At 34.0% G+C, this 12,482-nt stretch overlaps 2 protein-coding genes across 6 annotated transcripts; one reads left to right on the top strand and one right to left on the bottom strand.

Moving 5' to 3' along the window:
- The first annotated feature begins 3,266 nt into the window (after positions 1-3,266).
- LOC106337294 (probable tyrosine-protein phosphatase At1g05000) lies at positions 3,267-6,769 on the top strand. Of its 2 annotated transcripts, XM_013776381.1 has the most exons (6): positions 3,267-3,780; positions 3,876-3,969; positions 4,153-4,248; positions 5,933-5,990; positions 6,095-6,138; positions 6,239-6,769. In XM_013776381.1, the coding sequence occupies exons 1-6, from the start codon at positions 3,482-3,484 to the stop codon at positions 6,422-6,424; spliced, it is 777 nt and encodes a 258-aa protein (XP_013631835.1). In that variant the 5' UTR covers positions 3,267-3,481; the 3' UTR covers positions 6,425-6,769. The 2 variants fall into 2 exon arrangements, with proteins under 2 accessions (XP_013631835.1, XP_013631836.1); XM_013776382.1 differs by lacking the exon at positions 4,153-4,248 and having other exon boundaries at positions 3,269-3,780.
- Positions 6,770-8,325: 1,556 nt separating this feature from the next.
- On the bottom strand, positions 8,326-12,048 carry LOC106342609. 4 transcript variants are annotated; one of them, XM_013781593.1, is made up of 10 exons: positions 11,955-12,045; positions 11,609-11,726; positions 10,925-11,063; positions 10,560-10,829; positions 10,345-10,492; positions 9,321-10,262; positions 9,010-9,248; positions 8,850-8,923; positions 8,669-8,768; positions 8,326-8,566 (listed from the first exon to the last, which is right to left on the bottom strand). In XM_013781593.1, the coding sequence occupies exons 2-10, from the start codon at positions 11,662-11,664 to the stop codon at positions 8,531-8,533; spliced, it is 2,004 nt and encodes a 667-aa protein (XP_013637047.1). In that variant the 5' UTR covers positions 11,665-11,726; positions 11,955-12,045; the 3' UTR covers positions 8,326-8,530. The 4 variants fall into 4 exon arrangements, with proteins under 4 accessions (XP_013637047.1, XP_013637046.1, XP_013637049.1 ...); XM_013781592.1 differs by having other exon boundaries at positions 11,609-12,048; XM_013781595.1 differs by lacking the exon at positions 10,925-11,063 and having other exon boundaries at positions 11,955-12,048.
- Positions 12,049-12,482: the final 434 nt, after the last annotated feature.

The following is a 12,482-nucleotide window of genomic DNA, read 5'->3' as shown; positions in this document are numbered from 1 at the left end:
AGAAATAAAATTTTAGCATAATATAACTCAGTTGTCATTTGCTAAATTTATGGTTTTTATTTATATTTTTTATTATTTAATTATAATATTTTCATTTTATATTTGAAAGATAAACGAATTTTCTTTCAAACAATGTTTTTGTAAATGTATTTTCTTAAAAATAATCAATTTAAATTGTTATTATCATTGAATATAATTATTTTTGACATAATTTGAGTTTTCGTTTACATCAAAACTTATCATATTTTAGGATAATTTTAATTTAAAATGTAATTTTCGTATTTTTCAAACAAATTCTAAAAATAGTTTTTAAATATTTTGTTATAATTTTTAAAAAAATATTGAGTTGCATTTCAAATAAAAAGGTAAGGATATTAAAAATATTATAATTAAAATATGTAAAATTTAATATAGTTTTAAGAAAATGGTCAAAATAAAAAAAATTACACATAAAAAAATCATGATTTTTGTTAACTGGGCGGATCATTATTTATTTGATATCGCACACGAATTTTTTTTTCTGTTTTTATAATTATCTAATTAACTCTATATACTCATTTTTTATATTTTTTATATGATATCATACCTTCGTAAAAAAATAGATATTTTAAGATACAAAACAAATATTTACTTAATGAATATAATATGAACGAATATTACAAATACATCATTTAATAAAATAAATAATTAAAAACTGAAAATTCATATCCGCGCTGACAGGGTCTAGTTTGTATTACAAAGTCATGATATAATTATTATAAATATCTCATTTCTATTTATAGAAGTTTTAGTTTTAAAACTGGATCGCGCTTATCCAACTTCCAAAACGGTTAAGATGAGACTGAGAATCTATTTGTTTCAGCATGTTGCGTTCCGATTAGAAATGGAAATACAAAACCTGCTTTTAATTGGTTGGAGGAGTGTGTATATAAATCGACGTTTAAAATTGCTTGGGTATTTTTTGACATAAATTTGTTTGGTTAAAAACGCATACAGACATATATGCATGTCTAATTCATAGTGATGTTGAAAGTAAATCGACAATTTCGTTTTGTCTTTTTTTTTTTTTTTTTTTTTTTTTTTTTGTAACTGATTTCGTTTTGTCTTAAAAGGTTTGTTGTATGGAGTATTGACCTTTTACCTTTATTTAATAACCTTGTTTTATGAGTTTTGGAGAAAGAAAACTGACCAAAAATGATTCAGATATATATTACATTAAAGATGTGAGATTAAAATGGCCCAAAGATTACAAAATTTACAGCAATATTCAGTTGCATGACTACAAGTTTATCGAAGCAACAGCGGAACTAAGCTAAATACGTAAACTGCGAATTAACACAAAAGTTAGTTATAACAAAATGGTAAATTAAAGTTCAAAAAAAAAAAAACAACAACAACAATTGTAAATTCAAAATTAGGGTTTGACAGTACATTCTTGACACGGTGAGCTCTTTACGGTATCTGGAGCCCAGCTTAGCTCGGGGCGCAATAACCTTTTCCAAATCTGAAGAATATTCCACAGAATGTGCCTTTTCAATTTCCCATTAGTTTTTTCATTTCATTTTATTTCAAAAATTTTTATGTATTTATTTTTTGAGCGAAACGACGAAAAAGAAACCGAATTATACTAATGTTTCTCCTCATTTCCAACATTTGTCTCTAATTGGTCTTCTAAATATGACAAAATTTGTTGGCAAAAAAAGTATAACAATAATCTAAATCAACTTTCTATCTTCGTCACTAGTAAACTATAGTACTTTTTAATTTACATTTATTAGGTCATTATGGTCAAATTCAATTGTTAAATAACAAAAGATTCTCTAATTAGAACTGAATTTCCAAATACCTAACATAACATGTATTCCAAGGGGTATCTTAACGCTCACTTAAAGTATGTTTTATGTTTTGTTCAGTTAATTTATACTTCATCCGTTCCACAAAAAAAAACTTTTTAATATTTTCACACATATTAAGAAAACACATTAAACTACCATGATAAATGTATCATTTTCTGTAATTTTCAATTTTCAATAAGTTTTAACCAATAGTAATTCAATAAAGTCAATTAATTTTTTTGAAGTTTACAATTTTTTCATAGAAAACACAAAAATACATCTTTCTGAAACAAACTTTTTTTCTAAAAGTCTATCATTAAAGAACGGAGAGAGTATTTGATAAATATTTTATAGGTTTGTTGGAATAACCCGTAAAAATATACTCATAAAAATATCAATAATAAATGTTCCAGCATATCATTAAATATTAATAACTATTACTATTTAGTTTATCATATATATCTAATTTTAATACTCAATCTATAAGAATTAAAATATTATGTATTTGGTGAGGGTTTTAAAAATTATGTGTACTTTAATTCAAATGCAAAAAATAAATTCTCTAATTGATTATTTACTTAACAGTAGTGTTAATATAAATTGAAGTCATTATTAAAAGAATATAGATTAGTTATTTAGTTCTGATTTTAGGTTAGAGTATATATTTAATAATAATTAAGTCGCATAAATAGAAATATAGGAAAGATAGTTAAATGTAATGGTCCAATTAGACTATTTGTAAGTAGATAAAAAAAATAGAACTTTAAATTAATATATTATATATCGTTTCTGGTGCTCTAATTAATTATTTCTATTGTATAAAATAAATGATACATCTTTACTCTTTAATCCTTACCGTTCAATGTGTTACTACTATATATTTAAACGAGGTATCCATAGAGGAAACTCACACATAGATTGATAGAAGCAATAAAATACTGGCATGATCAGGTCGGGTCCTAATAGAACTCACCTAGATACGTCCGCGAACCATTACCACAACATCCCTTTTTATTACATTTTATTGCAAATTTAATTGTATAATGTCTCACTGTATACGTTTTTTCTTTTTTTCTTTTTTTGAAAAACTCACTGTATACGTTTTCTTTTGTCAAAGATTCACAGTATATAAAATATACATATGTTATTGTCAGCAATTTAATGCGTTATCGAGTAAAGATAATGTAGTATTAAGCCCTTTATCAAAAAAAAAAAGATAATGTAGTATTTATTAAAATGTACACACGGAAATTCAACTTAACTTGTTAAACGATTTTGTCATATTATCTATCTCCAAATAAAAAATGCAGAAAAAGTAATGTTAAATATTTACATCATGCATTAATATTTTTTAAAAATAATTAATTGGAAACAAACGTAAGTCTCATTCATCATCTCCTACAAAGATTTCTTTACTTTTTCTTATTCTCTCAAATAAAAAGTCACAACCTAAGTTTCTCTCTCTCTACAAACAATGGCGTGTCTATATAAAGCAACAAGGTCGTCGATCCATAACGACCATCTCCATTACTTCTCCATAAACCAACCAACCAAGAAATCACAAGACAAGTTAAGGAGAGATCTTGACCTGATTCAAACACTTTTGAGAGAACTAATCTCCGATCAAGAACTCTTTCTTTTTGAGGATGAAACTAATTGAGAAGACGACGAACAAGTTTACCAAAGCCGAGGAGGAAGAAGATGATGGAAGCGAGGTCTTTCAGTCGATCGAAGTAGCTAAGGTTGACCAGAGCAACGTATCTCCGCCGCCGCCATCGGCTGATGATTTTGCTACACCATTGGTAGAGGTTTCCGCCGCCGGCGACGAACTTAACTTGATTCCTCTGTTGAACTTCGCAATGGTCGACAACGGTATCTTCCGGTCTGGATTCCCGGACGTGTCTAACTTTTCATTCCTCAAGACTCTTGGTCTTCGCTCAATCATGTAAGCATTTAGATTAGTTGAGTTTATCTTCTATATAGAAAATATCAGAATTGCTGATTTTTAGGGTTTTTGTCTTTTTCTTGTTTGTGTGAAAGATCTTTGTGTCCAGAGGCGTATCCAGAGAACAACATGCAGTTCCTCAAATCTAATGGAATTAAGCTTTTTCAGTTTGGCATTAAAGGCTACAAGGTTTGTGTCTCCTTTTGCTTATTTTATTTTATTTTTAATTGGCACTTTCTTGCTACTAAATGTCCATTTATATTTGCTTGATCATTGTCTTGCTTTGTTATTCTAATTTTGCGGCTTTTAATTGTTGTCTAAACCCTGAATATTGAAGAGGAAATGAAAATTCGTATCTTAAAAAATGTGCAGTGTCCCCCAGGATTAGAGAACGAGGTTTGGTTGCATCTCTGGAACTCTAAGTGTCAAAAAGAGGGTTCCTATACAAATACAAATTCGAAAACTTCGGTATTAATCTGAGTGCTATATGGAAGATGGTTTCTAATCACAATTTGAATTGCTTAATGCTCTGCTTAAATGTCTTTTAAGCTTGTCTCATCACTTAGTTTCATGTTTACATCAGAGTGGTCATTATCTTTGTCATGTTACTTATGATTTAGACTAGAAAGATGGCATTTCATGTGTGGATTTTTGTCTTGGAACCCTTTTTAAGAGATTATTATAATCCATATCTCTTATTATATATGACCTTCCAAGAAAAGTGTACACCATTCTTTAATGTTTTTCCCGAAGGATGCTTTCTTGGCTCTGTCCGTTACCATTTACTTCATGGTCCCACTGTTTGTGTCTTCTTTGCCTTTCATCAACTAATAATAACACCACTTGGTTCTTTAGCTGTATATATATAAAAATTAGATAATGGGCTGCGTCAAGAAAATGCTGAGCTGCTTAATACAATTGTTGTCAGAGATCCACTACTCGAAAGTGTTTACTTTCCTTTGTGTGTTTCTACTGATACTATTTTCTTGGTTCATGTTAGTTGCGCGTGCACTTTGCACGCATGAATGGTATCTTATGTAATCTTGAGAAAAAGAAAGAAAAAAGTGTTTCGTGAGGCAGCACAAGTTGTAGTTGAAGTAGACAATTTTACCTTAAGCTTTTTGGTTTTGGTGGTGAAAACTAGGAGAAAGTGACTTGTGGAAAATGTGTTAGTGGTTAACTTATCCACTTATAAACTGGTGGTAGGTATGTATCTAACCAAAGTAGGAAATGTGAGAGTGATAGTTGGTTAAGTTTGTTGAATACCTACCTACTTGAGGCTGCTGAACTCTATGTTTTATGTGACGTATCTTCGGGTAAAATGTCTTTTAATGTTGGTAAGGGAGGTAGTAACAAAAAAAACTTGAGCGTAGAGTCGTTAATTAGGTTCCTTTATCGTAACTTTTTTACATTTCTAGCGCAGCCATAAGAAGTTAGAAGCCACTCAAACATGCTACTTTCTTGAAACAAATTTGTGATGGGGCGGCTAGTTTTATTTGATCAAAGACCATATTTATAGACTGCAATTAAATATACTTGTGGCGATATGTTGTTGTGGTAGTGATAGTTCACTCTCTCCCACAACCCCAGTCTTGTTTCAAATTAAACTTTTAGACTAAAAATTAGGTAAAGTGGCTTTTTCTCGTATATATTGTTAGAGTGATTTGGCTAGAAGGGTACTACATATTCTACACTCAGTTATTTTGTTTGTTGTGTCTCTCTTGTTTTTTGTTTTTTTTTTTGAAACTTTGTTGTGTCACTCTCTTGTTTAGATCTTCTTATTGACTAAGATTCCTTATGTGGGGTGTGACAACTCTTTAGCTAGTCTTCATAGGAAATCATTTTCGTTTTCATAATTGGCTGCTTTTGATGGACCCTCTATGATCTCGTGCTTATCTTTCGTTGTGCCTATTTATTGTTTAACATGAAGACATAATATACACCACAGCTCTTTTACAATAGTATATGGAATAAGCCAAACCAGTCCTGCTTTCTGATCAGTTTAGATCTAGCTAGAAGAAATAATATAGCCGACTGTTTCATTATAATTTGGATAATCCTATATGGCTTGTGTGTAAAGCTTTTCTTATTAAACTAATGACTTGCTATGGAACTGATAGTATGATATATAATTTTCCTCATTCTTTTGCAGGAGCCATTTGTAAATATCCCAGATCATAAAATCCGTGAAGCACTTAAAGTCCTCCTCGGTACGAATCATAAAAAGCCCTAAAAGATATACTTAAGTAAGAAAAAAACATGTTTTATTTTAATTTATATCTAAACAGTCTGTCATCTTATTTTTAATTTTCAGACGAGAAGAACCATCCACTTCTGATTCACTGCAACCGAGGAAAGGTATGTCGAATTTTGAAAAAATCCGCTAAATCTCCTTAGAGACGAGTTTCGTATATTTGCGTTGACTCTAATCAATGGTTTGTGATGATTGACATTGCAGCATAGGACAGGGTGTCTTGTTGGGTGCATGAGGAAACTCCAGAAATGGTGCTTGACATCGATTTTCGACGAGTACCAGCGATTTGCAGCCGCTAAAGCTAGAGTTTCAGATCAAAGGTTCATGGAGTTATTCGATGTTTCGAGCTTCAAGCAGATACCAATGTCTTTCTCTTGCTCGAGTAGCTAGGTAGAACTGTAGAAGAAGCAGCAAACAACAACAACAACAACGTCCTTAGGTTTGATTGATCAATCAAAACTGTCAGTCCCTTGAGCCTTTTTAGTCTTTATTCATATATAATCGAATAAACACAAGGAGGAGAGCAATCATGAGTACAGGAGGAATATCACCAGCATTCTTCTTGTTTTTGTCTTTGTTTCTCTTTTCTCCTTATTCAGTCAATAACTATAATAATTGGAAGAAGAAAAAAAGAATAGATTCCTTTTCTTTTGATTCTTTTGTATACTAATAATGTAATGTATCCATATATGTACCCAGTGTAAGCATTCAGCTAGATAAATATAATTATAGATACAGTACTTATGTCTTATATAAATTGTAAATGTTCACTAATTACCAAATATAAATTAATGATAGCTTTAATCATTCATCTAGAAAACCTTGTGTAAATGACAGCGTGAAACTATGACTTGACCTAATGGAAAATGAAGACTGGCTGAGTTTGAGAAACGATTGCACATGACAAAATCTAATAAAAATTCGGTCTTGATCTCCACATCTTAGAGCAACATTATCAATTGTCCCAATTGATAAGTCCTTAGAGTATTTAATTATTATTTGTAGATTAGGATTTTGTTAAGGACTTTTTAAATGATGATTATTGGTGGGACTTTTTCTGGGTCTTTAACTTTTAATTTTTTTTTAGACAAAATTCCATTTTAAATTTAATAACACATATAAGAAAAAACTAAATTATTACTTTAATAGAAAATTACAAACATTATATTACAAACATTTTACATCCCATTTTATTAATAAAAAACAAACACACATTTTATTAATTTCATACAAACATAAAAATTACATATCATTTGGTAAATTTGGTAAATGTCCGTATTTAGCCCAAATATCTTCGATCAAATCTTCTTTTAATTGTAGATAGCCTGCTGTATCCCGAACATCTGCTCGACGTCCCAATGTAGTACGGATATTTGTATTCCGTCTGACTACAAAACTGGGATCGTCATCTTCTCCTTGTTGAAATTCTGATGTGCGGAGGTAGGAATCTCGTTCATTCTCGACAATCATATTATGGAGTATGATGCATGCTCTCATAATATTTCCTAATTTGTTTCTATCCCATAAATTAGAAGGATTTCTAACAACCGCAAATCTAGCTTGCAGGACTCCGAAGGCACGCTCAACATCTTTTCGCACGAATTCTTGTCTTTTAGCAAATAAACAATGTTTTGGACTTTGTGGGAGTCGGATTGATTGAATAAAAGTAGCCCATTTCGGGTAAATACCATCGGCAAGATAGTAAGCAAAATCGTACTCCCTTCCGTTGACATGGAAATGGACTTCCGGAGCGTTTCCGTTAATTATTTCATCAAAAACAGGTGATCGATCAAGAATATTAAGATCATTCAGAGTACCCGGAGCTCCAAAAAGCGCATGCCATATCCAGAGGTCCTGTCCAGCTACCGCCTCCAACACGATTGTGGGTTTGTCGGTTCCACGTGAATACTCTCGATTTTGCCCTACCCCTTTTTCGTTTACTCCCTTCAGCCGACACGTGTCTTATTGGGACGGTTAAAAACTTAACTAAGGCTGTCCCACACATTAATCCCCTTTTTCATTTTTTTAAAATTCGAAAATAGCTAAGGACATGCCTTTGGGACGTTGATAATGTTGCTCTTAAACATAATATACATAAGAATTATGGCTTCCATATTGTAGAAAATATTATCAAAATTCACCTCAAAATATTTAATTTATTAACCGTCTAAAATTTCAAGACCGACTATGTAAGAACGAACAAACATCTCCTTTATGAGTTGCATCCGAGTAAAAGTGTTCAAACGCTCTTTTTTCTAAAAAAAAATATATATATCGACAACTATAGGAGATTTGCAACAAGAGCGAGTGTCTCCTTTCTTTCATACACAGTAAGTACGTAGTATATACATCATCCTTTGGTTGATTTGGAACTCATGTTTTCTGACGACAAAATATATGCAAGTGTGCAAGTAAAACCTATCTATATACACTGTTAACTTATCATTTCCGGTTTAAAAAAAAAAAAGAAACGAATTAAGATACTGGTGTTGACTTCTATGCAAGGTGCAACTTCCTCCTCGTATCATCTCCCTGCCAAAAGTAACAAAACCGGTTTGAGAAAACGGAGATAAACCCAGAATGAATTTCGATAAAAAAAAAAAAGAGAGTCTATGGGATGGAGAGAAAACTCACTGTACGTTGATGGTTCTTAGCAGACCTGTCATGTTCTGAGTCTGCTCTCAAGGTTCGTCCACGCAGTCTCTTGATAAAGTCTTGTATGTGGTTATATATACTGCAAATTCAAAACCATAATAAGCACACATATATAAATGGCAAAGTCTATATAGTGTGTGTTGGTAAGAAACTACTTTACCTAAGCCGATGTTTGTTACATGCAGCAAAGAAGGCTACAAATCCGTTTAATATACTCCTGACCGCACGAAAAACCTGAAAGTTTTGAATCCAGACAAAAAAACATTTAGAAATTGTAAGGATTTAGATTCTCTTTATTGTACTGTGCATGGTTTACTCACATGAGAAAAGAGGTCGTTCCAAAGTGTACGCCACATGGAGACTTCATAAGTCTTCACAGCCGCTTGAGAATCAGATGCAAACTGCACTAAGCTGCTCATGTACCGCCACAAGTCTCCGAGAACATCGAATACGTACGAGAAGGATAAAGCTAAACCGTTGGCCAATGCAGCAACCACCCTGATCGGTGCATATAACACTTCCCATAAGATCCAAAGCAGAGGCAGCAACACAGTATTTACTGCAAAAGCACAGAAAAAAAGATTAGGATATTGATTACGTGATGCTGAAGCCAACGGTTTGTTTCACTTACTGATGTTCAAAACTACTGATACGACCAACCAAATAGGCAAAAGCACCACTTCCACCACATCACCAACGAGGTTGCAACCAGACTCGACCACTATCCAAACCACCGAGACCAAGCTCAACACCGTCTCCGCAAGCGAGTTCCACAGCGGCAGAAGCAAACCAAGAACCTCCAAAAGAGGATTCACCAGAGGCATCACGAGCAAAGAGACGAACGACTGCACCCCACGCGCCATCGTCAGACCCCACCTGACAGCTTTCTGAACGTTGTGGAGAAACAGCATCGTCCCCAAGTACTTTATCCTCGACACCATGTCCCACGTTTCGACCCAATCAAAGAGCGGTCCGCAGAGACGAGACGCGGTGGCTTTGAGGACGGGCACGTTCTTGTAGAGGTCGTAGAAGCCGATGACGACGGTGATGACTGATATCATCACGTAGAGCGCTCTGGCGAGAAGACACATCCAGGGACGGTAGAGATGGCAAAGGCAGGGGTAAGACTGAAGGAACAAGACCCAAGAAGGGAGATTAGCTTCGAGTAGAGTGAGCAAGCGTATGTCAGACATTATAACCTCTCGGAGTTTGAAGGGGAGGTCACGGTCGCCAAACCTAACGAGAACTAGGACGTCTTTATACCGTGTTGCTTCGATGATGGTCTCATCACCATCAGGGACATGGCTTTCCCAGTGGTCGAATGAGTTGTCTTTTCTTCTGGGTGTTTCCCCCATATAGTCAAGTTCAACTCCGTTTGTGATTGCTTTACTTACTCTTCTTCTCTTGTATGGTCCAGTGAGAGGCGGTGTGTGGGGATCATTTTCATCATAATCTGCAATAGAGTGGTCAACGCTGAAGACACTTCTCGAACAGCAAGGAGAGTCAGTTTCCACTTCATCATCAACAGGAGAAGGTTTTGGGAAATCCACTGAAGCGTCATGAAAAACCTCTCCTGAAAACGTTACAGTACCGTATAAGCCTATTTGAGATAGAGAACAATTGTAACAAGATACCTTTATGGAAACTGATAATACCTTTAGATGGATCAAGATATTCCCTCAAGCAAGGCCGTTCAGATTTTGATCCAGAGAACCATTGGGACATATTTGTGGCAGCTTCATTGATACTCTCAAACTCCCACCTTCGCATCAACTTAGCTTCTATAGCAAGAGAAGTGTCTGTCTGCATAAATATATAAGAAACAATGTCAATCTGACCAAAGCAGTGGACAAGTGCAAGGAGGAGTTACCTGTAGCTCATTCAAGTAACTGATACCCCTCACGTTAGCCCATTCAACTTCAAACACTATGAAACCGTAGAAGGTCTCGTCTAGTTTCTTTGCAGGTAGTTTCTTCTTAGAAAACGTTGTGGCATCGATCAAGGAGAACCATTTCTTAAGGTTATCCGTTTTCTTATTGTTGGGCTGGGAACACGCCTCTTTAGGCTTCTCCTCCTCATCCTCCTGGTTCTGCTTTTTCTTCTCCTCTCGACCTTTGTTTGCAAAAGGGGAGCGTCTATACTGCAAAAAAAAAAAAAAAAAAAAAGAGAGATAAAGGTCACTTCATCATATATCTTTCATCAAAGAGAAATGTAACTGAGGCATCTTGTTACAACATTTGTAACCACTATCTGCCACAAGTGAGCAGATCGGATGCCAGGGTTAGACCATGGCTGGTTGTCCACGAATATGTACATCTTTTTACTTTTATTCCCCAGGAATATGCTGAGGTCAGATATATATGATTGCATGTCTCTGAAACCAAAATAAAGAAAAAAAAAACATAACCAGATAAGCAGAGAACAACAGGCAAATAAAGATGTGACAATAGTCTTAAAAAAAAAAAAAACAAGTAACTATGATCAGGTTAAGAGATTTCATGAAGAGCAAAGTGCTTCAACTACAATCAACTTCACAGGGGAGATGTTTAAGACAATAATAACACCAAGAATTGATACTACTTCAGACTCAGGATCGAAACATAAAAGCCAGGTATCAGAAATCTACCGGACATTCAATTCAAAATTAAATCAAGATAAGAAAAAAAAACATGTTTTGTTGTCTGGGAGGAGGACACAACAATGGCTGAAACAAGACCTTGTAATAAATTAAAATGAAAAAATGCAAACACAGAACAGAACAGGTAAACTTATATTCTCCAGGTGAAACAAAACAGGTGTCATAGACATGAAGCTGCAGAGAATCAATCAATCATCACTTGAATTTACAAAAAGAAAAAAAAATAATCGAAATTTAAACAATTAAGAGAAGAATGTGATCAAAGAGAGAAAGAAAGTTACCCGATCTGGAGACTCGTCAATGGGAAAACACATTTTGTTTCTTCACCATTCCCCATCTTAACACCCGATTATTGCACTCTAATTTCTCCGATTAAACATCATATTGATCTCAAAATCACTGAAAGAGAGAGAGAGAGAGACATAGCTCAAATTGATTAGAATCGAATCAATACCGCCCACCTGCTAATAATAGCAACCGGAGACATCTAAACGACCATCAATGTAGCGACAATCGCAAAGAAAGTAAACGAATACGAAAAGAAAGAAACAGAGGTTTGTGTCGGAGAGAATCAGCGAATAGAGAATTTGAATTTGTGAGGAGGAGAAAGAGAGAATTTGGGTTTACTTGGAATGGAAGAGAAGGGTAAAATGGTAAATTTGTGTTGGTAATGGCGCCGAGGGGTCGTCGGTTTTTATCTCACACCGCACCGGAGCACGTTGATTAGAGAGAGATGTATGGGAATATAAATAAATAAATAAACGCGTGGATAAGTTCCTTCCGTGGGTAGCGCGTGTTTGTTTTTAGTTTTCTGAAAATTACATTAAAGTTCCACGAAGATTTTATTTCTCACGAATTTATCCATATCTTTGGTTAAAAAGTAGTGGATCTTTTATTCATTTTAGAAATAAATGGAAAAAGAAAGACCAACTATCGGTGTTGAATCTCAGGCTTTTCATGATTATATTTTTTGTTACATTGAAAATTAAATGAAAAAGACTAAGGCTTTGAATGCAGAGTGTGTATTTGGGTGGTTCATATATACATTTACAGTCACTGTTTCGAAAACCGAACCAAGCCGGTTGGTCCAACCAGTCCGAGTTGAAGAAGCCGAGTCCGGTTCGGTTTTAAATCCGGATTTAAGAAGAACCACTA

The sequence above is a fragment of the Brassica oleracea genome, chromosome C4, assembly GCF_000695525.1.
Source record: "Brassica oleracea var. oleracea cultivar TO1000 chromosome C4, BOL, whole genome shotgun sequence".
NCBI lineage: Eukaryota > Viridiplantae > Streptophyta > Magnoliopsida > Brassicales > Brassicaceae > Brassica > Brassica oleracea.
Note: the sequence above shows the minus strand (reverse complement) of the source record. Positions and strands in the feature narration are given on the sequence as shown.